This window comes from Gymnogyps californianus, chromosome 2 (genome assembly GCF_018139145.2).
Source record: "Gymnogyps californianus isolate 813 chromosome 2, ASM1813914v2, whole genome shotgun sequence".
NCBI classification, from domain to species: Eukaryota; Metazoa; Chordata; class Aves; order Accipitriformes; family Cathartidae; genus Gymnogyps; species Gymnogyps californianus.
In genome coordinates, this window is record NC_059472.1 from 163,563,332 (window position 1) to 163,589,206 (window position 25,875).

Sequence of the window (25,875 nt, forward strand, 5' to 3'; positions counted from 1 at the left end):
GATTGTGGTTATGTCTAAGTGCAGTTAAGTGACATGGGTACTTGGCTGAAAAATATTTTATCAGCAAATTTAGTGTCATTGAGACTTTTTCCCTGACCAGGAGAGATGAAAATACTAGCAAGTAGCCAGCAGAAAGAAATCTCAGCTGAAATTCAGTATTAGCAAAAAACAAGCGGAGATCTGATTGTATTTTAAAATATACCACAGTCAACTATATTAAACTCTATATCACATTAAAAGTACTGTTATATTCAGTGAGAGCTCAGTACTACTTATGCTACTATAGAAATCTGCTCTCAGTCTTCTTATTTATATTGACCTGCTGGGCATCCTATTTATTTTTACCTCAAGTCCCTAGTAACATGGGTGATTCATTTCCATTCTATCTTTTCTGAATTGTGGCCATCCACATTTCATTGCATAAATCCTTTAACTTGTTTATAGAGAAAGAAAGAAGTGTTTCTTTTCTTATAGTATCAAAGACTATCAGTGAGAAACATGCCAGAATGCTTTTAATCTGGAAAAGTCCTGAGTGTGCTATGTCTGTGTATTGTTTTTATTCATCTTTCACACACTGAAAAAGGAAATTAACTTAATGGAAAGTATGTAATATGACAGCAGTTGTTGCTATAATAATATCGTGCATACAAAGAATGTTGCTGAGGAAATTATTCCATACTATTTTTGAAAAGACTGTCAGTGCAATACCTTTTTTCCAAAGCAAAGGCCAATGATGCCATATTGCTCTTTTGGGGGAAAAAAAAAAAAAAAACACCATCTTTTTACAGTAGTTATTTGAAACTTTTCCTTGGTTTTGAATTAATTTTGGTACAAATTCAACAGGAACAATAAACCCATCTCATCTCCAAAAATCTAACATTCTGTTTAAGTTCTGACTTCACAACCAAGTTCAAATGCTTAGTCCTTTTAGTAGTTGTTTATATAATTTTTTAACCTGTTATTTATGTAATATACAATTAAATCACAAGGGCAGTTGAACAACTGCTACCTATTAGTGGATTAAAAAATTACCCTGGTAAAGGAAGCCAGTCTAACACCTATTCCCACTTATATTATTTGGATAGTTCAAGTAGTTTAATGACTAACTTGAATCTCATCCTGTTGCCTGTCAGGGATGTAAATTTTATTTTATGTCCTGATCCTTCGAACTCCCGATCCTGCCGACTCAGAGGCAGTCACATATATGTGAATATCTGCACTTGAAATTCAGGGCAGTATAAAATCTGCCCCTGTATATGAGCTTGCAGGACCTGACATATGCTGAAATCACACAGATGAAATGAAACTGATGTTGAAAAAGGACTGAAATCCTGAATCAATTGCAGTGTATTGCTCTGCTGCTTTTCCTGATGCTGGCTGCTTTTCCTGATGAACTCCTGAAGTTCAGCTTTCTTCCATTGAAAAAGTTTTTGCTCTAACTCCATTTATTTCTTTGGACAAAAATGTTAGTGAGACTGAGCTCCTTTGTATAGAACATTTTAAAAGCCAAAGGTGAAAGCCATTGAATATGTTTTTATCTATCTGCATCTTTTATTTTCTCTCTCTCTCTCAAAACATACATCCACACCCACACCCACACCCCCCTCTGTACATATATATACACACACACACATATATATATACACACATAAAAAATTATATCTTTGTGTGGGCATAGTCCATATTTCTTCTTGTTTATTCAAACAACTTTTCTCATTAAAAGTGAACATTTGGTCATTCATTTTTTTTGATTAATTTTAATTTAGGAAGCCTCCAACATCCACTTGCTATAAAGAAGACCAGATGAAAGATGTCCTAGAGTTAGGTAAGTTATGTCAAGCTTCAGTTTGGCTTTTGCCATCGTATTCTGCAGAGCAGCTGTAACCAAATACATATGAGTCACTTCTTTTGTAACTCTTAGTTGATTCAGAGTAACTGCATTTGCTGTTAACTTCTTGGGTAAGACTGTGTAAAGAAGTCATTAAGAAGTAATCAAACAAAGGCTTGGCTCACGTATTTTTTATCTGTCCTTTTTGGCTAAAACTGTATATTCTTTTTTATAAAGACAGATGACAAGAAATTGTTAATTGTCATATTGATGACCCCCTGGCACTGAGTCTGCTGGGGGAAGCAATTTTTTTCATCCAACACATTATATGACTTTTTTTTTTCTTTCAGTTGATGTTGAGGATGAAGAAACAATGGGAGAAGTTAGTAAGAACCCGGATCTTTCAACACTGTATATGCTTCAAGTAGTATCAAAGGCAATTGATATTTCTCTTGCAAAAGTAAGACTAACTATGATGGTAAATACAAATAGATGTGTGAGAATGTTATTTCACTTAAGTTAGACAAAGCTGCAATGGATTGCTCTGTGTTGCCTGTTTGTGTGTGATTTAACACATGCTGTATTCATTCCTGAGTATATTCCTTATTTGGTATTCAGGTGAAAAAGTAATGTAGAGATGCCTGTCCAAAATTCAGAAAAATACCAGAAGAGCATGCCAGAATGCATCAGCCCACTTGAAGCACAGATAATAGCTTTAATTAATGAAGCTTGTATTATTTTATTAATGCCTCTAGTCAGTTATTCATGTGCTTATTCTCCAGTCCTTTAAATTGACAGTGGTTCAGAACAAGTTTATTACTCCCCTATCACTGTTTCTCCCTTGCTTATCTTTCTTATTTTGAGCAGAGATGGAACCATTAAATACTTTTAATATTTTCCTTCCTATTCAGATAGAAGGAAAAAAAAAAAACCAGAGACAAGATAATGAGGGTGTCTTCCAAATTCATTTCTAGATCAGAGGTCCGAGTAACTATACAAACACTGAGCAGTCTGTTCTTATTTACTCAGCTTTACTTTAGCATGAATGCAATTTCTTCAGTTTAGCTATTCCTGAATAGTAGTAGTCTGCAGTTGTTCAGGGCTAAGATCTGAATTCGGCATACGCTGATATACCATCCGACATACAGCAGTCAAACATTTGAGTAATGTTTCTCTCATACCAGCAACTTTGACAGGCAAAACAGGCTGCCTTTTCTCCATACTGTGTCCAGCAGGGTCCTTTTCTCCCTAATGTAACCATTAGTAGGTGTTGCTCTTCTAGCTGTTAAGGCAATATTCTGTAATGCTTTCATGGGAAACTCTGCCCCAGACGATCTGCATAACAGTTTCCTATGCTGAGCAGCACACAGCATTATGAGTTGAAGGAATATAGCAGGAAAAGGAAAAAATTGCTCCTTTTCATTTGAGTGTTGCTATTTACAGTATGTATAAAACAGAAAAGGGTGGTTATAGTGAGTTAGTCATTACCCTTCCACACTCCTCCTTTCTTTTCTACAAATTACTGCAAGAAAACGTACCCGTGTTTTGGATTTGTTTTTAAAATGAGAACTTTTTCTTTTTTTTTTTTAATAGGAATTAAAAAATCTTTTGTTTGGCTCTAGTCTTTGTTGCTTCAGTGAAGAATGGAAAATACAGAGTTTTACATTTAATAACATACCACAGTTAAAATACGGCATTGTGCAAAAAAAGGTACAGTAAATTACTTCCTTAAAGTGATCTTTGCTTTTTACACTGAGTTTACAAAGGCTATGTGTTTCAACAGTAAAAAAAAGTCTTCTAAAGACTCTTCTCTTTCTTTAACTTCTCTGGTTACCACTGGATGATGTCACCTTGTCAAGCCTTGTTAGGAGACTTGAGATGGATGGAATATTTCTGAGGGAAACAAAGTAGCTACAGAAAGTGTGCATATGTGTGTGTGTGATGGGGAGTTATTTGTAGGGAGGAAGACAAGCCACTTCAACTGAAAGCTAGTGGTGGTAAAAGAATAAAAGAGCATAAATCAAGGGTGGAGTTTAAGAGAAAAAGGAATTGTGGGGGCTGAGTTTAACAAGTTTAAGATGGAGCTTGATCTGTCTCAAAATGCGACTACATAGCAAGAATTGCCTGCAGTGCCTGGGAAATCACAAGGAGATTTTTGCCTTTTAAAGAAATGGGGGTCACATGATGAGTCTTGTTCCTAAAGTAAAGGGGAACAAATGCCCCTGCAGTGTCACTGGAACTGGGATACTGGGACGGCTGGTGGGACCACCTCTTTTGCAGCCGTGTTTCTGTAGTTCTGGACTGCAGCCACAAGATGCCAGCTCCTCCCTAAACCAAGGTTTTCATCAATTCCTAGGCATCATCTACCAAGTGGCCGTTTCTAAAATCCCCAGCAGGTCCCTGTGGTGACCAGAGCTGGTAAAACCACCATCCCATGACTCGGGTCAGCCTGGAAAGCATGTACCCAATCCGTAGAAATTTTTGGTGCTAACAAAGATCTCTCTGGTCTAGGGCATTCAGTGGGAGACTCACTCATCTGGTATCTATCTTGTCAGCCTTGCCTGGGCACCTGACTCTTACAGACTGAGACTGCAATGCTTCAGACTGTCCTGCTCTGTATGCTGGATGCAGTTGGTCAGCCTGGTTTCTCAGCTGGCCAATGCATAGACTCAGACCAGGGACCACGCGCAGGGCACAGGATATGTAGCTGCCTCCAAAATCAAACAGATCCATTGTAAAAATGCATCCTCCTCAGCTGCAGCTTAATGCTTTTGTCTCTGCCCTGTGACTCTGCAGATATGCTTCTGGGATATCCATGCACCAGGTCTCTTCTCTTAAGAGCAAGGATATGAGGACTTCAGTAAAGACTAGGGAAGGAGTAGACTCCTCTTTACAAAACACTCATCAAGCTTCTGCGCTGATGCAGAAAATCTTTATCTGGCCTGAGAGAAGTAGACCATTATGTACTATACAGAAATGAGAGGAAGAGAGGCTTTGGGGCAAGGACAATGGCTAATAAACATGTCATTAAGATGTTTAATTAACTTACCTTGTGTAGTTAAATATTTCATTAGGCTGATGATCTCAGAAGAAAGCTGCTTATGTTTAAATAAAACCTAGCGGAAAAAAAGATATTAAATGTTAATTTAAACTCCAAAAGGAACCATGCCAGTAATGTTCACTGGTCCACAGTAAATGTTACTTTGGTGTTTCCAGACCCTGCTGCTCGATGTCTTATCACTTCTAGCAACTCACTGGCCATTAAATTCCCTACCGTAAATTCCACAACAGGAACAGTAAACCAGAGTGTTTTGCTTAGATGTGTTTATTTCAGATAGTTAATATATTCCTCCTCACTTCCAAATTCATTTCAGCTGAACAATTGTTTGATTCTCTCCTACATTAAGTTTCTGTGGTGCTATAAGAAGATATTTAGAATGGTTCTATAATTTTTTTGACTGGGAGACTTTTCGTGGTGGACTGAAACAAACCTTGCTTTTTTCCTTAATATATTTCAGACAATTCACTCATTAGTTATGTAAGTAATTATAGAGAGGTAGCGTGTGTGTAATATAAATGGGAAAATGGAAGCTATGAATATCTAAGCTATTTTCTGGTTACAGGACCTTCCTTTTCTAGGTTGCGTACTGTGCATACTGCATGTACCTGCAGGTCCCGTTCCCTTACACTTGATGCTGTACTTAGGACAATCTGAGAATTAAAATGATCACTTTGATCACATTGCTATTTGAAAATAGCAGTGCTGGCTGCACTTTTCATTCTCCTCCAGGGTTTTGAGAGGAGTTTGACAGATCCTAAACTGATTCATCACAGCCTGCTCGTGAGTTACAGAGATCAGAGGTGCAACTGTAGCATATGACAGCAGTGCGATCCTGGGTTAATCTCATGCTATGGAGAGTAACAACACTGTAGACTTTGGCATGAGTTAGAATCAGAACACAGACTCTCCAGAAAACCTGCTGGGTGGTCCATACTTTCTTACCCTCATTGTTTTTCTTACTTTACCTGGGTAGACAAAGCTAGCACTGATACGTCAGCCTATATGGGATGTTGGTTTAAGGAGGACCTGTGTTAAAGTAATGGACTTCCTAATGTTAAGAATGAACCCATTTCTGAGAATGGCAGCATGTGCTGGCAGACACATGGGACAACATCTGTGGGATTTAATATGCTGAATCCTCTGTTAAGTTGCAGTAATTCCCAGTACTACCAATGTGATGTGTCATATTGTGGTATCTGTGATGTTAGTCTTGTGTCCTGCATAGCCTGCTCTGTTCATGCGTAGATGTTCCAGACAAATGATGGCTTTTCTGTCTCTTCAGCAAACTACTTGAGTAAATAATATGATACAAGGCACCTGGAAGAGAATTGAGTGACAAGGGAAGGAGAGTTATGCTGGATGAGGTTTTCTAGACAAGAAGAGGGCATACCATTTGCTTCTCTGGACAACTTGTGCAGCTGTCTCTGCCATATAGTTAACCCATAGGAACAGGTCTTGGTCGTGTGATGGAGTCAAATGGGCTAGGTGGCAGGGAATAAGCAAGGAGAAGGAAATACATTGCTACCCCATCCCACAGTCTTTCAAAACAGCTATAAATCTATTTTCCATAAAGTTTAAAGTTAATATGGCATTTGTTGGTATTGTGTTTTTTTCCCAACATTAATAATTTGAAAGGTTCAAACTTCCTTCATTTTCTTTCTGTTCCCCAGTAAGATAGCTGCCTGGTGCAGAGGGCTATACATGAAACTGAAATCTTTGTTTAGTGATGTAAGTGGGAACTTGAGGGGAGGCATAGTGCTCAGAGGAGGTAAAAGAGCAAGGCTTATTTTCACCCTTTGGAAAACAGCCAGATTTGGTTTCTCTCTGGAAGTTAAGGTAGACTGTGGCTCAATAGGGATCAGGAGATCTTTCATTTGTTCGCATAATCACAGAACAGATTTTTAAAAAACTTTCCTTTGACATTATAGATGTCTAGGCATTTTCAGGAAAAATAGGTGGGAAACACAATACCAGTTAGTAAAACTGATTTTCATTGACTTGCAAAAAAAGTAGAGCAACAGAGAGCACTACAAAGTCATGGATGGAAAGAGGGAGATGAAAGAATGGCTTAATCCTGAATGGAAGCACATGGCTTGCAAAAGTTTTCACCAGCATCAAACAGCGTAAATTGTTTTGCTCATGGAGTGTCCCATTATTCCTCTCAGGGTGGCCCATGTGGAGTACTGGCTGCAGTTCAAGCTTGTGTCCTACAACAGCTTATCTTTGCAGACAGTAACAGGAATAAAGACACTCGGTAAGTCAGCAATTGACATCAGAAATATTTTCCATGCAGAAGTAAAACATCTTTTTGTCTGCTGCAGCCATTCAGGAGCCTTTTGAGTTTGAACTTACTGAACTTCTCTTTGTCTCTGAGAAAGAAAGTAGCATATGATTTACTTGTATTTACATCCCTTTCAACTGTAGGAATTTAAAGGTTGGTGTTTTATTTGTATAATTACTTGCTTGTGATTAACCCAAGAACCTCTAAAAAAATCCAACAGCTTGAATTAAGGCCAATGAAAATTATTTAACCTTGAGATTCCATGGAGATATGATTTCAAAGAAAATGTAATCAAGATTTCAAAGACCATGAAATTCATGCAATTTTTGACACTAAGAATCTCAAGGAGGGTGAAAAATTAAAGTTATAGCTATAATTTTTTTTCTTGCTACCGTGTTTGATCTCTTACAGTTAAACTCCTCAGTAGAATTTAAATTTAAATTCTGTGTGTGTATTTTCTACTTGAAAGGAATATTGTTAAGTATTGCTAGTGTCAAGGAAAATGGCTTGGACTGCTATAATATTAATGTACTTGTCACTTTGCTAAAGGAACAGAGCTTATTCAGTGAAATGCTGGAAAATAATGTCTAAAAAAATTACTTTATTACCAGACTTCTTGTATTCACCTTTTCTTTTCAATAAGAAATTAAATCCATTACAAAAGGAAAATTTCACGAAGCTTTCCTGTGCTTTATAAGTACAGTTCATTGAATAGGGACAGCAGTATTTTACTGGTTTACGCTGCCACCACCTTGTGTTATTTGTGGGTGATACACTCACCCCGATTTAGTCAGAAGAAAAGCTTTCATGCTGAGATTTTTCTTGAACTTCATTACCTTACAATGTAAAAATGTTCATCATGTCTAAAAATTTGGCCCTAAATATACACTTTTCTGCTTGGAACTTTTTAGGAAAGTGACAGGGTCTCTATTGATTTTCCTTAGTTTTATCTGACTGGCACTTAATGTAAATTCATTGTATGGGCTGTTTTCAGCAATAATGAAAAGAAACAGGCACCTGTAGAACATCATTATTTGTCTTCAGCACCCAGGATGGGAGGTGACAGTTAATCAAAGGGTTACCAGGTCCTAGGGGGTCCACACTGGTGCCCAGGTCCAGGAGTACTAGTGGGTAGGCAGTCCTGATACGAGACACCTAGTAAGCCATTAGAAATGTTGAAAACCAGGCTTAGAGTCTAAATGCAATACTGAAAGATCTACCGTTACTACTACTATTGATGCTAGTTATTATTGGCACTGATTGCTTGTGGACCCCAAGACAAGGGCCAAATAAACAAGATGCTATGAATTCATCACTTGAAAATTGCCTGTTCCTGGAAGTCACTTAAAGGCAATTAGCATGGACTGATAAAGAGATAGGGTCAGTGGTATAATATATGTGCAGACTGTAATGTCAAGTTGATTCTACATTATGCAGTTTAGTTTTTGTCTTCTTCTATTCAGTTCTTTCAGTACATCACATCTGTAATTCATATCAAGAGCCTGCTGTTCAGAGCACACTTTTTAAAAGTGCAAAAATTAGCTAGCAAAACTTTATTATTCTAATTCAGATCATAATGAGACTAGACTTTTCAAGGCAGAATGAGGCTCTCGTCCACATAAAAGAAAAAAACCAGAAAATTCCATCCAAGAAAATCAGTACATATTTAGATTTTATGACCAGGAATCTCCACAGAATTCACCGAAGAATTATTTCTGGTTGTGAAACCCAAGAATTTGTTACAGCTTGGAGGACAGCCTTTGATCATCTGCTCCTTGGTCCTTTTGAGTCTCAGGTCATCCTTAGTAAAAATAGACATGTTAACCTTTTCCTCTTTCAACATGGTTCAGTGATTGTAAATGTCATAAAACGATGTGGCACCCAAATAAGTGGATTGAGGCCAGATTGTTTAAACTATAAGTGTCCCAACTCATGCCAGCTACAACCTATCCTGTTTACTTGGCAATAATTGCCTCTCCTATATTTCCCCTCCTATTATCCACATGGTTTTAAAAGATTTTGTTTTTACATATTTTGTATATGAAAAATGCTGCTGAAGTATGCAGAAAGTCTCCAAGGAATTTCAGGTTAGCAGGTGAGCTCTTTGTCTTTATGCATAGAAATGCTAAAAGCCTCCAGGCTCCTAAAAATGAATAGCAAGATGGACTGTTTTATTTATGAGATAAACATATTTTTCTTATGTTGTGTTTGCCATGGGCAGAAGCTCTTAGTCAGACAGAAAGAAAGGGAAGTCTCAGAGCTTGAAATTTTCAAATTATTAGCCATTTCACAGTAAGTGTTTGACTTTAGGCTTCTTCGACGTTCAAGAAATAATCATCATGTCTCCTCCTTACTCTGCTACCTCTCTCAGACACATATATCAGTTGCTATGCTTCCCATAAATTCCTGAGTGTCTGTATTAGAACACAGGCAGAGATAAGAGAAAGTTGTGATTATACTTTTTTTACTTGAAAACTCTCACCAATTATTTCCCATATCTCACATCCTTCACAGAGGGAAACATTCTCTAAATGAACATTATATTCAAGGCAGACATTGACCTTGAAAATCTGTTTAATTTTTTCATGTTTGGTGTTTCTTGTTTAGTCTTTTGAATTATTAGATATTTTACTCAAATGCTGGGAACAGATTTTGACATCATCTCCCATGCTGGTAACACTCTTAAGACTGATAATATCTGAATTTCAAAGACTGCCATTCTTGAAGCCACGAGAGAAACTTCCCATTCTGTTCTTCCCAGGAGCATGGATCTGTTGTCCACTTCTTCAGGCTCATGGATGTTGGGTTTTATTCTTAAATTTGCCAGTTTTCCATTATGTGACTTTTGGCCTCCTGGTCCTTTATTTCTGCATTCACATCTTGGAAGTCAGAATAACAGGAGGTATTAGAAAACCTCACAAAACACAGTTTATAGGAAATGTGTTGACAGCGTTGCTTACATGTTTGGGATCAACAGACTACTGTAAACATTCTGTAGTTTTGCACATCATTGTGTAAGTTCTGAGCCAAGCATCTAAGTGAAAATATTTCAGAAACAGTGGGGCTCCACAGACCAATACTGGGTCAGTTACCATTATGTTTTAGGTCACCACTTTGGGGCATACCTTATTGAAAAAATGCAAGCAGAGAGTTTATTGCAGATGGTACTTTAGATAAAGTTTAGTAGTAGGTAAGAACATTATGGTGTAGATTTGTTGACAAGATTTAAGAAATAAAAACTTAAGAAAGAAATTAAGTATGAAGGCCTTTATAAACTAAGAATCATATTTCATATATAAAACAATCCTGTTACAGAATATTAAAACAATTTTATTACGGATTTAAAGAGGAATTAGCTTCTCTTGTCTATTATTTGCCAATACACTATTGTTCCCTAAAGCACATTTACCTGTTTTTTTGTCCAACCAATTATAAATATGTATTCTGAAAGAGTATCCATTATTTGTTTCAGAAGATTAGTTTTCAGGGTATGATTATAGTTCTGTGTGTAATCAGTTCCTGTTGTTGATCATACCTTATTTAGTCTTCTCTTGATTTTGGTCTATTGCTCTTAATAATAGTTTTGTTTTAATCATTCCTTATAAATCAGACACCATCTTTAGTATTAATCTCCTAGAAGTAGAGATTGTGCATTTCATCTCTTAGATTCACCTGTATTACAAGGGTATTGTCATAGCATATATAGACATAGGCTAGCAAGCTTACAATTGCTTATCTTAAGCACCCATAACAGCAGTCTAACCATCATTATGAGCAACATAAGCTCATCCAGATCCCCCAAATGCAACACCCTGCTGTTAACACTAGACCTAGGTGAATTAACTTCCCTCAAATTTCTGGTTTGCTTCTGACTTCAGAAAAGACCTACCCACTGTGCACATTTTTTTTTACTAGCAATCTAAAGAGGAAGTTGTTCTAGATACAGCTCTATTCACTGGTTGTGATTATCTTCAGTAAGATCCAAGGTACCTTCTTCAATGCCTAAAATGAGATTTAAGGTGGTTCACCTCAAAGAATGGTTCCAGAAAGCCCATATTCCAGTGGTGTCTTCAGTTGCATCTCCCTCTTTAGAGTTCTTTAGGTGCTGAACAGCAGCACCACATCCTCCTATTACCTGTTCAGTCCAGTGCTGAGAAGTCTTCATACTGTGTGCACAATGAGTGCTCTCATGGCATTTCATTCAGATGCTTAATCCTCAGAGAAAGGTTGGATTCAACTGTACCTTTACACCTGGTATGTCTTCTCAGTAACAATACTAGCTCCCTGTTCAACTCACAGGATTTTTTTGAGTTGACCATCCAAGTTGTCTCTTTCTTGATTATAGAAGGAACTGAGATACCTAAATGATAATTTTCTGAGGCAGCTAGCCTCATTATTAGGCATTACAACAGCTAAACAGTCTCCAAAAAAATACTTCTGTTCTTTTAGCTACAAACCTGCTATGAATCTGTATATATTGTGATTGGGGCAGTTTGCCCTCTAATGAGGAAGCTTCCCAATACACTTTTTGGTACTTGTCTGTTTCTTGCATTTCCTGGACTGCAGTTGTCTCCAGCCTTCAGAAGTTCACAGGACCAAATGCCTCACCGTAGCTATTGCAGACATATTGTGGCGTGCAGGAGGCAATGAAAAAGCAGTTGTGGCACTGTAAGTAGGAGAAGCAGTTTTAGTTATTGTACAATGCTCCTATACTTGTGTCTGTTATATGTGTACATAGGTTACAAAATGAAAGTTTTGTAAGATGTATTTATGCAGTCTAAAATGGCTTAGGGAGAAATGCAAAATGTCATTTCTGTTGTCCCAGTAGCTGGGACAGAATAGTCAAATTCTTTGAAATTGCTGTGAAAGATCCTGTGGATTTCATTGAGGCTAGGATTCCTCCAAAATCTTTACCAAGGGTTATTTTTTCAGATGCAGCATTTTACTCCAACAATTTTGTATTGCAGGATATTCTATTATGGCTGGGATTAATTTCCTTTTGCTGTAGCTGCCTACTAGTTACTTAGTTTATGCTATGCAATTAGGCTGCTTGTACACAAGACATCTAACTTTTAGATCGCTAGCTTTGGCTGTGCTGGATCCTACACGATATTTTTAAGTGAGCCAGGTTTTGTGAGAATAGGTCGTTTCTTTTATTAGATCAACTAAGATAGCTGAAAAATAACAGAGAAGCTTTTGAGCACAAAAGTCCTTCTTCAAACCTGAAATAGAAGCAGCAAATTCAAAGACATTTCAAATGATATTTTGCATATTTTACATCTATAAAATGCTTCCTCTGTGATGATATTGTACATATGTTCTTCTGCTTGTTTTAATGTCATTGCTCTAATATTCTTTTCCAATAAAAACTGTCATTAACATCTTAAACCTATATTTATCCTCTTTCTGTATAGAGAAACGTGTAATTCATATTAAATAGACTGAGAGAGCACAGCACAGCTAAAGTATATGCTTCATTGATAAAAGTTTGTTTAATATGTAATATGAACTTATTATGCAAGAGGTCCTTTTTTAAAAAAGTGGTTAAAAATAATAATACAAAATCTTTGGCTTATCATTCAGTTCATATAACATGTTGATTTCTCTTTAATGCCATTTTGTTCCTTTTAACATGAGCTTTGGTTTTGTCTGAATATCCTCTTCAGGCCATCAGGAAGACAGCAGTTCACTCCCATAGGAAAATACAAGGCAGATGGAATCTTAGAAACTGTAAGGCTCTGTGTAACTCACAGTAACATTCTCCATATATCCTCTTTCTAGCTTTTCTTATTTTAGTACAATCAATCTAAGTTCCATTGCTCTCTTAGTGTTTTAAAATCTTTTATGTCAAATTAGTTAGTTGTGATCCAAAAACCAATAGGAAATAACAAAATCCTGTAGTCTGTGTGGCTCTGAGTCATCCCAGTGTCTGTGGGCAGTTGGGCTCTCTGAAGTCCTTTTTGTTCCGTCTACCTTTCAAGCTTATAAACTGTGCCTACTTTTATTGATATTCAGTAAAAGTGAACGTGGATCCTTTCAAGTTGACCAGCATGGCTGTGAGCATCAAAAGGCAGTATTTTCTTCTTATTTTACACAGAATTCTTTGCCTTTTTTTTTCCTCCAGAAACTCCAAATGGCAAAATACTTTCCAGTTATGCCTTTATTTCCATCTGAAGCTTTCAATTGGCTTTGCAAACAGTGATGCCATAAACCAAGCTTTAGTGGTTTAAGGAAATATTACTGGCCTCCTAAATGGAGGAATGGATGTGTCAACAACTTTTCAGAACCAGACCGTTTTGGAACAACTGGAAGTGAAAACCTGTATAAATAGGGTGAATGCAGCAGAAAACCTTGGCTATAATATGCTCTTCCAAGAAACAAGATAGATTATTTAATTAATATGTTAACGTAATTCTGAGCTGCTGGCTGTTTCAGAGTGCGACTAACACCGTTATGCTGCCTCTAAGTACTGCTTATCAAAGGTCATGTGGACATAGCCACAGTGAAAATGTGAGGGAAAGGAATATAATCCAGACTGCGTGATCTTTCCTCACACACTATCCGCAAGACCATCATTTCTGTCAAAATCTGAAGATGGAAAAATAGACAAAGAATGTTGAAGTGAGGGCCTGGATCTGTGAACTCTCCTGAACTTCGTGTTAAATAAGAATATTCATGGGAGTATTCTCTGAGTATGATAAGAACTGCTCTGATACATGCCTGCTATAGATGGCTCACCACATAGGTACAAACTCCTGAGCTACTTGCCCATTCTATGTCTTCTAAAGCTGCAGTATTCCTATGTTTGCTCTAGGAATTGTTTTTCATTAAGCATAAACAATGCTTAAAATTGAATCAAACTGTCTGTTCAACGAACTTAAAAACAACAAGAAGCAGTATCTAAAAATTCAGAATATACAAAGTGCTGAGATACAATATTATACCAAGTAACAACAACAAGAGGTAGATTTCATTAGATCTTTATTCCATTTTGTTAGTTCAAATCTTTCCAGTCAGATTTAAAGTTTTGGCCACTTTAGCTCAGCTTTCAGGTTATAAAAATGAGTTGTTGTTTCAGTTACTTTTTTTCTTCTTACATTTCTTCCCAGCTAATACTACATAGTGCCACAAGATATGAAGATCTGATTGTATTTCTTCAGCAGAATATTCACCAGGTACTGTGTATAGAGAAGATACTAAACCTGTTGTAATTCAGCTACCAGTCTTTCTGTGTTTATCAGTCTCATATGATGTCTTCTGAACATTATTTCAAACACTATATGGAAATGTCTTGCATTTTAACAAACAGAGCAACAAATTTAGTTTTAGCATAAATGAGAACAATTCTTTCTGCTTTCAGTTTGATTTGCATTTCTTTAGGATTGGGCAAAAATTGTACACAACAAACAAAATAAAAACAGTCCTTTTCTTTTTCAGTTTGAAATTGGTCCCTGTGGGTGCATCCTTCTGACTGTGTCGGTCATCTTATCAAGATCTATCAATCTGTAAGTGTCTTTGTATCCTTGTTTCATAAACTGCAAAGCAAACAAGCTGTGCAAAGTGAGGAAACAACCATCATGTACTTAACTCTCTGGCCTTTTTAATCTATCTTGATGTTTACTCTGGTAAATATGGGGAAGTCATGCAGATTTACTCACCTGATCTTGGCTTTTTTTGTTGTATACACACACACTTGTGTGTATATATATATATATATGCGTTGTTAAAGTGGTAGTGATCAGTCCACTATATCTGATATAAATTACTCCATCTAAACGTTAGGCATCATGTCTAAGGTAGTTGCCTATGTTCCCTGTCTTGACAGTTGAAAGCAAGACTCATTTAGAAGGTTATTTATTTCACATACTTTAGGTATCTGTCTTAGGTAGGGATGAATAACTTGCTTGTGATGGCCCAATCTCTCTGTCAATGATAATGATAAAGAAAGGCTAGTATAAAATTGATTAGGCAGCTAATTTTTAGATGGTTATAAGTAAGGTATGACAAATCTGGTCTCGGTTTATTGGTGTAATAAATATGCCAGGCTCTAACTAAGGGGTAGTCATTACAGCCTCTTTTAAAAACTCATTGAGGCTTGCCCAAGCACAGTTACAGTTAATTGTGCTTTTATACAGATTAAACTTATTTCTGTGGTACTGTGAATATCAGAGTAGGTCAGAATATAAAAGCTTTCTTCATTTTGTCAAATTCCAGTTCTGTAAACATCTCCTAGAGTTATCTGCAAGTGAAAAGAACTGTTCCCTGACAACTTGCAATAACAGCTGACATGAGGAGAGTAGCTGCACTTGAAAGCAGCACAGGTTTGATTTATGTAAGCTTTTATTTCTTACATCTCTGCATAGTCTTGAAAATAAATAGCAGCTTAGTCCAGAGTTGTGATACGCATTCCGTTACTCACCTACTGAGATCCCTACAAGTGCTTACAGATTGGATTTTTGGTTTTGTTGTCATTTCTTCCTTTCTTTTGCTTGCAGTAACACTACAGGCCATTGGCTTAACTCCACTTTTGCACTCTAACACAAATGACGAGATAATTTTATAGCATATGTCATTTATTCTCATTTTTCTGAGCTAGTTACAGCAGAGAGATCCAGATTAGTAAAGGTATTTGAGCAAGTAACAATATATTTGGCATTTGGTAGGATGACCGAAAGTGGCAATGTTCCTAATTGCTATTGATTGCATTGCTTTACTTGCTATAAAATGGTAAACGTTCTTTAATAATATAAGCAAGGAGCTTATTTTTCCCGTCACCTCTCAATTCTTAACAGATGGATTACGACAAGGCCAATCAATCATCTGTGTTTGTATTTGGGGGAGCTAAGTGCCTAAAGTGAACATGAAAATTCTTTATGGTGTCTATTTGCATTTTTAGGTATCTAAATATTTTTACAGTTCTGGTCCACAGTGTCAGGATTGTTTATAAAATATAGCTCTATTTTGAGGAAAATTCATTACTTTCTCACAGAACTTAATTTTAAAGTACCATTACTCTTCTAGCTTGGTACTGTGTAATACATTGCGTTGGTACCTATCTTTTGTTTATAAGAAACAGGAATTTTTCTCTGTCACTAGATACAGTGGAATGTGTTTTCAGACTTCTGCATACATTTTTTTAGAAGTGCAAACTAAATTTCATTTATGTAATTTTCAGTAATAGATTTGAATGGCTATGTCATAGTACTTCTCTTAGGATATTACAAATATCAAGACAAATAACTCACTGCTCATATCATCAAGAAATATGTACCATTTAGTGAGTGTTACAAGCATTGTAAGTAATTATTTACATAACTGGCATAGTTCTGGATGAATAGTTGAAGATGAATAAGAGTTGTTTTAGGTAATGGAATTTTCATCCAGTAATAGATCTCCTTGGTATTTTTTTTGGTCCCAGTTTTTTAACAGAAAATCAGCGGGTTTTTAAAAAAAAAAAAAAAGAGAAGTCCATGCAAGTTTCAAATGTCCTGATTTTTGTGTGCATATTCTATTGAAAAAGCTAGATAGATTACTTAATTTTAGTTGAGAAGTTGACATATTTTAGTTTCTCAAATCATGTTGAAATGCTTCTGTTTGGGTCAGTTCTTCACCATGTGCCCACAATGCTGACTCTTTAGGGTCCCTTGGTAAATATCTCTTCTGTAAATAATTGGCATTTCTTGTAAGCAAGTTGAAGACTAAGGATGGAATAGTCTTGAACCATGGTTATCATAAAACAACATTGTCTAAGATGCGGAGATATGTCCAATGAAACCAAACCAAAGCATTTACGTTTAGTTCAACAAAGAGAAGGCTGGCATTTTGATTAATGAATATTGAAATGTTTCTTTCAATCAAAAATATTCTTCCCAATGTTTGCTGTTCCATGAATAATTCCAGTGTTTACTGAAGCTTTCACTTCAGGATATAATTAGAAGAAAATACTAATACGTATGGTGGGGAAGCATTAATTACAAGTTAAAAGGCAGAGCACTGAATGTGGAGTAAATGGTGAGCTTGATTAATTGAAGGATAAATACCACTGTACCAAGACCTGTGCAGTTCAACCCATCCAGAACTATCTAGAAGGAGTGAAGGATAATGAAACCACAAAGCTTACAGACTTTCTCAGAGCAGTCACATCTGTGGACAGATGTACAGATGGAAGATGGCATGCAGTTGTGACGATGCCACGTTACTCAGAAATGATAGCTGCAGTAGCTGGTGCGGTTCAGAATGATCAAGACCTGTTAGCACCTTCTTAAATCTGTGACTAAATTCTAGCAGTTCAGAAGGATCTCGTAGTGCCAACAATGGAGTAATCTCATCTAAGTTTAGCCTTCTAAAAATTATGTCAAGTCTCAGTCCTCCCAGCTCCCTCTAATCAGTGAAAAGAGAGAAGGTTCTTTAAGAGAGTCATCCCATCCAAAAATAAGTGTCAAGAAAGGTGAGGAGAATTGTTGTGGGCAGTGCCTATCTTTTTTTGATTTCGGAGGGACAACTACTAGCTAAGACTCCTATTTCTTAGATTTTTGCTATTTTGAGGGCAATGATCTATCTTACTTATCTGTATTTACTTTCTATGGAAATATTTGCATCTAGGCTTCCTTTATGCTCAAAACAGAGAAAAAGATCATGATTCATTTGACTTATTTTGAATGTTTAGCTTAGAATGAGATAAATCATCTCCTGAAATGCTTACTTATCTCCCGTATATAAAAAGAAAATCTAATGACCTACTCATATAGAGGCTTTACACTGTAAACATCAAGTGGTTAAATGAATTCTGTCTTATAGTGACTGGTCAATAAAATGGGAGATGAAATCCAGTGTTAATAATGCAAAGCATTATACATGATGAAAAAACAGTCTCAACTATACTTACCTAGTGACGGGCTTTAAATAGGCTGTTATAAAAAAAGAGAGAAATTCTGGCACCACTACTAGTAATTTAATTATCTGAACATATCAGTTCAATTTTCTATAACAGACAAAAAAAGAAATAATGTGTTGGGAGTTATGGTGATAAGAAATGAGAACAGAATAAAAATATGATAATGTTTTTGTATAAATATATGATCTTTTCATGTCTTTATCTTGCATGTAGTCTTGTTTCCCCAGGTCAGTAAAGACACATTAGAACTAGAACACACTGGAAGACAAAACTAAAGTTTCCCTTTAGTGTGGACTAGCTTCTGCGTGAGGACAGATGAAATCTTTCCTCTTCGGCATTGAAGAGGAGTAACTTGGATGTGATAAAATTTAGACATCCATGATAAGGTTGAATAAGGAGTGATTATACATTATTTCTCAGAGTCCAAAAACTTGGGGGCTGTCATGGAAATGCTCAGGCTTCGATTTTAAAACAAACCACAGTACTTTTTTTCCGGAGCATAAGTAACTTTCAGTACTGAGAGATGAGGAGGCCAGAAGTATGAAGAGGTTCAAAAAAATTTAGACAAATTACTGGAACGTACATGCTTCAGTAGCTTTAAACCCACCTGTCTAGATATAATCTCTGTGTACCATGATGTTTGCTACTGCTGCTGCTGCCTGGATGCTGGGATAGGCTGACTTTTGGTCTGACTCCATAATTTTTATATTGTTACTGATTTTTCCTGTAAACAGAAATTCCAGATTTCAGCTAGGTCTATCAGGCAGTTGTTCTAAATCACTGACAATCTAAGTAATTTTATTTAATGGGAATGCATGCCAGGAAATGCGTGGTTTTGCAGTGCTTTGTAAATTTTGGTAATGAGTTTATCATACTCCATGCACTAATGATCATCACTGGTCGAACTGATAACAAATAGCCAAAGAGGAGTGAGAATTCCTGAGGAAGTTGCTGAGAACGTGTTGTTGCTTCTGGTACAGGAAGGAATGCCAGTCACTAACAATTGTAGCCTCTTTTTTTTTTTTTACAACCAGTGAAAAATTAAAAAATAGTGGGCGTATTGTACTAGCTCAGGGGACTAATCTTCCTGAAGGTGCAAAATGTGTGCTAAAATCTTCATGTTGTTAAGAGCTACAAGATATTTTCCATGTACCTGGGAGAGACTGAGCTTAAAGGTGGGCTGCAAGCCCCGATGTGGGCCTCACCGTTGCATCCGAGAATGGCACATTGCATGTAAGAAAGTTATGAATACTCAGCAGTGCTTTACACTGACCCAGTAATGGCAGCTTCAGTAAAACCCACAGTCTTACTGAAGTTACAACATATACTGGAACTGCAGCACAAGTTTTCTCTGCTAGAAGCTGTCTCATCACCTCTAATACTTGGCACCTTCCTCACCGTGCTTACTCATGGAAAACCATTGCTATATTGGGATGTGGCTGATTCTGATCCATTCATTGAAAAGCCTTCTTTAAATTTCAGCTTCTTACCAACCAGTCACACTGTCTGTTTTCATTGCCATATTTTTGTTAATCAGTGCAATAACTTTATTGCATAAAACCATCATTACTGGAACCTATTATAGCAAACAACATATTGAATGAGAAAATTCCTTAGGTCAAATTCCTTTGTGGAAAAGCAGTGTATTGCTGTTTTCAAGCTATTTGGAGAAAATAAATAGAGCCTCATCTGAAACACAGACTCATTGTGTTACTCATAAATTTGCTGACCAATAGAATCAAAACACCAGTGTTTGCAATCTCTTTTGTCGACTTAGGGATACTTTATCACTTACTGATAGCAGATCACAAATGTAATTCTGCAGTCAGCATTGGGCATTTGGATATCTTTTCAATTTTTTCTCTGAAGTGTTTGTGTGAGAATAAAGAAAACAATGGCGTTATCTGTGGGAAAAAAAAAAGGAGAGTGATTTTGCAAATCAAGAGGAGGCTGTGTAGTTCATTAATGTTGGCCACTTATAAACCTAGGAAAATACACGTCAACACCTTTTTCCTTATTGTGATCCCACAACTCTAATGACTATCTTTCTGTAGTCTTTACTGCTCCAGAAATGTGTGCAGCCCTGTTTCAAAATTATTTGTGCTGTTTCCATTTCTGAGTTTGGGACTTTTGGTTGTTTGGGGTTTTTTTCTTTCTTTCTTTTTTTTTTTTCCAAAAGCCAATGCCTTTTTATTAAATGGAATAAATCACATTTTGATTCCTTATCAGTCTAGGACTTCTCACACCAAATAAGTCTGCCCCTAGTTATTAGTAATTTATCTAGTTCTCTGAAATCTTCTATCAATTAACAATTTTTTACTAAGGGTAATCATATGATTAAAACTATGTTGTTCTGTGCCCTTGAGCACTTATTCTTCATTCCTGTGCTACCATTTTACTGAACTAGGGAAGTTAAATTGCCTTCATCTTTCATTCTAATCCATCCTTGAAATAAACCCACACAAGCATTAAATCATGTTAATAGCTGTCCAGTATACCTATTCCATCTCAAAAAATGTCCTTCCCGTAATAAATGTAGCTGAGCTGCACATGGCATGTTAAAGGGGAGAGAAGTTTTGACTCGTTTGAACTTCATGTGAGAGGAAAGCCTGATCAGACAGGGTAAAGGACCAGTGGCTACAGTCCCTCTCTGGCTATGCAGAGCATCTAGCTTCCGCCTTTACAGAACTAGTATACCTTCCTGAACAAATACCTTGCTCATCTGAGGAATGTCATTTTTAAGTGCTCCGAGGATGTTGGGCGAACTCTGCATTGTTATCGTTATTATGACCCATATTATGCTCAAATATATCCGTTTGTCAACTTGGTTTTACTTCTGTAATTATTTGTCCGGTTGCAAGCCATATTCCAAGAATCTTCCTGCTTTGGTCCATTGGCAAACTGTTTTTATCAATTTTTTAAAAATGTAACAGTTCTGTCTTTACTCCTCTCCATAGCACTGCATTTCACTGTGAGACATACTGTTATATATGTACATTATATATTTATAGTACAGTAATACCTATGGGCTGTAATAACGATCAGAAGCTCTCCTTGCCAACGAGTCAGAAAGAGTAAAGCCACATCCAGAGTCACCTCAGCATGCCACCTACCACTCCCCAATAGCTCTGACCATATATACTCTAACTTATAGGGCAAACAGATGTGTTCATCCTTGTTTCACACAGGAGAAAGTTATCTCAGATTTGCTGCAGGGTATGAGCATGTATATATGCAATTATTACAGGTCACACTCCACCTGGCCTCAAGATCAGTTGTTTGCCTATAGCCACACAATTCCTGCTCTACAGAGTTTTCATTAGGGACATGTGACAAATGGGAAGCAGAAGCCTGTGGGAATTGATTTATCAAAGAGCTTCCAGATATGTATAATTTGTTGGGCATGTGCTATAAGCATGTGAGCACATTATTTTCCTGTGGCCAGAACAAGGTGCCACAAATCCGAGAAGAAACTGTAAATTGACTACTGAACTTTGGCATCTCTAGCCATGACGTTACCTGCCTTTCAGACATGATTTGCTCGTCCGTTTTCATCTGGATTATTTCATATTGCTGCAAGGACAGAATAAGCACTCTTAATTAACCGTGCACTTCATTACAATAAATAATCTTAAATAATCCTAAATAACCATATTAAAAATATAAAATATTAGTGCAATTAAAACATATCGAAAGCCAAGCTCTAGGAAGACTACCTTTACTCAATAAGACAAGTTTTTATTGAGATGTGTAACAGAAGATAATCATCATTGTAGTAACCTGTATCAAGCCATTTTTTTCTGTATCCTTTTCTATATCTTTTCTGTATCATTTACTGTGAAATAACCCTGATTCTGATATGTTACTTGACTTTTAAACTCTTTCAGTCACATAGGACATTGAAAAAGAAAGTGATGCTCTATTAGCGCATGAACTGTGAGTGGAACAATGGGTCCTCCACCCTCAATCCACTTTCCTTAACTGACACCTTTTCCTGTCTCAGAGCCAATCTTTAATTTAGAGTTCCTCTAAAATGCACCTACTCTTCTCATGCTATTTGGCTGGTGAAGAAAGGCTTTCTGTGAAATGACCATTTGGCTTGTCCAATGGTAAAAGCAATTACAGCTTCACATAAAACACCCAGTCACATGGGGCATACTCAGTTCTTGATGGAAATGTATTTTTCTATGAGCCAGTTTTCTGGGAAAACTTTTTCAGAGGTAGTTCTCCCCCCACTTGAGAATGCCTGAGAGACCAACAACAAGGGGAAATTACGTGTATGAGCAGTTTTCACTCAGTGTTTACGGTTATGTAATATAAATACATGTCATCATGTATTTTACAGCTTAGTCTTTTGGTGTTTGAAAAAGATAGGGAAGCAGCTATTTTTAAGGGGAAACAGCTGTCAATTACGTTACAGTGCTAAAAAACAAGCAGCTTGACCTAACTGAAAAATCCATATTTGAAAGTCTCAGACCTCTCCAAGACCCATTTGTGATTTTACAACATGGAGGAAGCATGAGATTAAATTTACCAAGAACAGTGGGAGGAGAGCAAATAGGAGAGTTTGTGTGGGATCCAGTCCTTGGTAGGGAAGAATAGAGTCCTTGTTTGTTTGGGTAAGTGAACTTCTGTGCCTCTTGCTTGGTAGGTTGCATGCAGTTCATAATCTTCAGGATCTTCCTTGTCTTTGAGGCTCTGTTGTGTGAATTAGACAGAGGCCCTTCTAGCTGGAGTGTTCACTGGGCAAGAATTGCTTGCTACTTTAATAAATATATTAATAAATGTAGAACCTTAATGAAGCGCAGGTTACAACTTCAGCTGCTAAGAGGCAACAAAGAAGGGAGTTTGCTTGAAAGAAATTGATGTTTTTTCTTCAAAGACAGACAAGAAGATAGGGTTCATAAGTGAGACAGCCTTAGTAATATTCGAAGGAGGATGTGAGACCAAGATTTGAAGCTATGAGATTTATATTCTTTCAAAAGTGGATATGCAGTGGAATATATTGATGTATGAAATGTCACCTTATAACATTTGAGAAAGAGGGGACCCAGGGACAAAAGAATAAAGCTAGAGATGATGGTAGAATGGGATTTTGAAGACAAGATACAGGAAAGGAGAGTAGGGTCTGACACAACACAAATATGTAGGCATTTGTCAAATAAGATCTGAAGATAAGGAAGCTATATAGCCTGCTAGATAAGGAATGTGACCCAGATGGAAACATGAAGAGAAAGGAAGAGTTGAATTAGGTTTGAAGAAGTTTGCTGCACTAAAGAATAAGGAACAAAGGTTAGTGGTAAAGGAAACCGAAAAAATGAAACCAAACTCAGCAAAAAAGGGAAGAATCAAGAAGACAAAGAGATTGTTGTACTGATTCTGTTTGACATCTTGTTAGGTAAGGAACTGGTATATTGGAAAATAATGCAAAAATAAAATGGGAAAAAAACTGGGATTTGCACAAATAACGGAGAGAGACATGTGATTCTTGTCTCCCTGTTAAGAAAAATCAGGAAGCTTGTCACCAGCATGGGTCCACAGAAGAGAGAAGTGGACTATATACTGGGTGACAGCAAATTTGGTGTGGATATGCAACAGAAAGATTTCTTACGGCAACAGAGGAAAAAATTCAGATTGTTCCCCTGACACATCCAGTTCCTTCTAGAACAGATCAGGATAAATCATAAAGCTGAGGAACATGCCTGAAGAGAAGGAAGCTTATTAGCTCACTCTCTGGAGAATTTTCTGATCTCTAAAGAAAGAGTGCAAAGGAATGAAAAAAGTGTGGTGAGCAACAAATAGCTCTAGCACTAGTGGTCTGAGTCTTGGTGTTGGAAAATACAGAAATAGTGTGATTCAGATGAGGTCAGACCCAGACCTTGACTCACGGGAATTAAACAACAAGCAATTTTCTTATCATATCAATAAAAAGATATCAGGAAAAGATGTGAAGTTTCTATGTGGAGTGGATGTGGCTGATATTAGGAATAATGTAAAGAATGCTCCAAATCTAAATTTATATTCTGCCTTACATTTCAGTAAGGAGAACAATGTGGTGCAAAGTCAGGATGGATAATTGGAATCCATGCATAGAAATTGAATTAATTTTGTGGGAGGTACAACTGAACCTGAAAAAGTGATGGCTACACGACATGAAGGAAAAAATAAACCAGGTATCTTTTTGCCTATATCTCATTCCTAAACTTATGCAAGACTTTCTGAGCTCTCTCTTGCTTTGTCAGACTTTATGAATGGACTTGATCCTAAAAGCTTACATGCTCTGTCGTACTATACCACTTGCCCCATTAAAACATACAGTAACCTTGCATCTCTGGTGCAGTAAGTCTGGAGAAGTGGATGCTCTCCATCTCCAAATACTGAAATAACTAGCATCTAAAATCACAAATACAATGACAGTGACGCTTAATACTTTTTCACAATAGAGGTCACCATATAACTGTGTAATAGCAAACAATACTTACATTTAAGAAAGATGGAAAAGCAGACCAAGCAACTTAGCCTTTATCTCAGCAGGTTGAAAAGCTGTAGGCAAAATTCTGAAAAGAGAATAACTAACTACAGAGATAAATGGAAAATGGCAGGGAATGCAGTCTGATTTTACAGAAGATACGTTATGCAAGACTGAACTAATATTCTACTTTGATAAAAGAGCTGCTTTTTTTAAAGTGGGAAATGAAATAGATGAATTCTAGCTGAACTTCAGTAAAGCATGCAATTATAGTGCCAAATGGAGAACTGTTAGTTAAACTGAAAAAAAAAAAAAAAAAGAATAAAATTAGTTAATGGAGAGGTAATAAGAGGTTTTTGTATTTGATATCATGCCAAATGAGAAGTCATTTGCTGATGTGAAAATAAGAGATCTTTTAAGAATTGTAAAGGTGATAAAGGAAAGGGACTCAGAAAAGAGTTATCAGAGTGGGGAAGGTTACTGATAGAGTTCCTCAGTGATCAGTCCAGGATTAAACTTAGTTTTTATTCCCTACAGTAATGTTGGAAAAAGGGAGTGGTGTGCTAATGAAATGTGCTGATGACTCAAGAGTTGAAAGGCACTGTCAATACAGAGAACAAATCTTGTTGTACAAAAGAGTTGGCTCAGCTTCATGATGAGGATAATAAAAAAAGAATTTAACTACAGAAACTACAAGGTCATGCAAACAGAGAGTACTCACTGCTGTACCTTGGGGGTTCATAAGTTGTAAATGGCAGGATGAGGCGTTGAGAAGAGTAGTGGAGCACACAGTGACTTTGAGCCAGCATTATAAAATAGCATTGGATCTACTCTTAGGGTGTATCAGCGTAAATTGTTTTAGGAGGTGAAGAAATATTAATAGAATGTGCAAGGCACTGATGTGTCCTTATTGAAATACTATGTCAAATTGGGTTCACCCATTAAACCTGGGGGAAGTGTAGGGAAAGGGAAGACCAGGGGAATAAGAAATCTGTCTTATAAAAGAAGAACAAATTTTTTTATCTTTGCTAGCATAAAAAAACAAATTTTGAGAGGGTACATAACTATTGTCTAAAAAATGGGAGAGTAGCAGTTGTAAGTAAATAAGAAGGGCTGAGAAGAGTTATTTAATTTAAAGAACAATATTAGTACAAAATGAAAGTGTATCAGTAAACTTAGCCTGTGACTCAATAAACCTAGTCAAAGTGTGACTAGATTTCAAGTTCCTAAGCTACCACTGAGAAAAGTATGGAAAGCCAAAAAGGCAACTAAGAAATGTGTTTTTTTGTCAAAAAGAGTAACTGGGATGGCTGGATTTTATCTACCAGATGCAGAGAACATC

The 25,875-nt window shown here is 36.7% G+C and overlaps 1 protein-coding gene across 1 annotated transcript in view; it reads left to right on the plus strand.

Moving 5' to 3' along the window:
* MINDY4 (MINDY lysine 48 deubiquitinase 4) overlaps nucleotides 1–25,875 on the plus strand; it is an 82,198-nt gene that overhangs the window by 23,703 nt on the left and 32,620 nt on the right. The window contains exons 6-13 of the mRNA XM_050891948.1: nucleotides 1,767–1,825; nucleotides 2,179–2,288; nucleotides 3,422–3,538; nucleotides 7,055–7,143; nucleotides 11,737–11,838; nucleotides 12,837–12,900; nucleotides 14,280–14,345; nucleotides 14,608–14,675. Coding sequence (XP_050747905.1) covers nucleotides 1,767–1,825; nucleotides 2,179–2,288; nucleotides 3,422–3,538; nucleotides 7,055–7,143; nucleotides 11,737–11,838; nucleotides 12,837–12,900; nucleotides 14,280–14,345; nucleotides 14,608–14,675 — 675 coding nt within the window. The remainder of the gene's footprint in view (nucleotides 1–1,766; nucleotides 1,826–2,178; nucleotides 2,289–3,421; nucleotides 3,539–7,054; nucleotides 7,144–11,736; nucleotides 11,839–12,836; nucleotides 12,901–14,279; nucleotides 14,346–14,607; nucleotides 14,676–25,875) is intronic.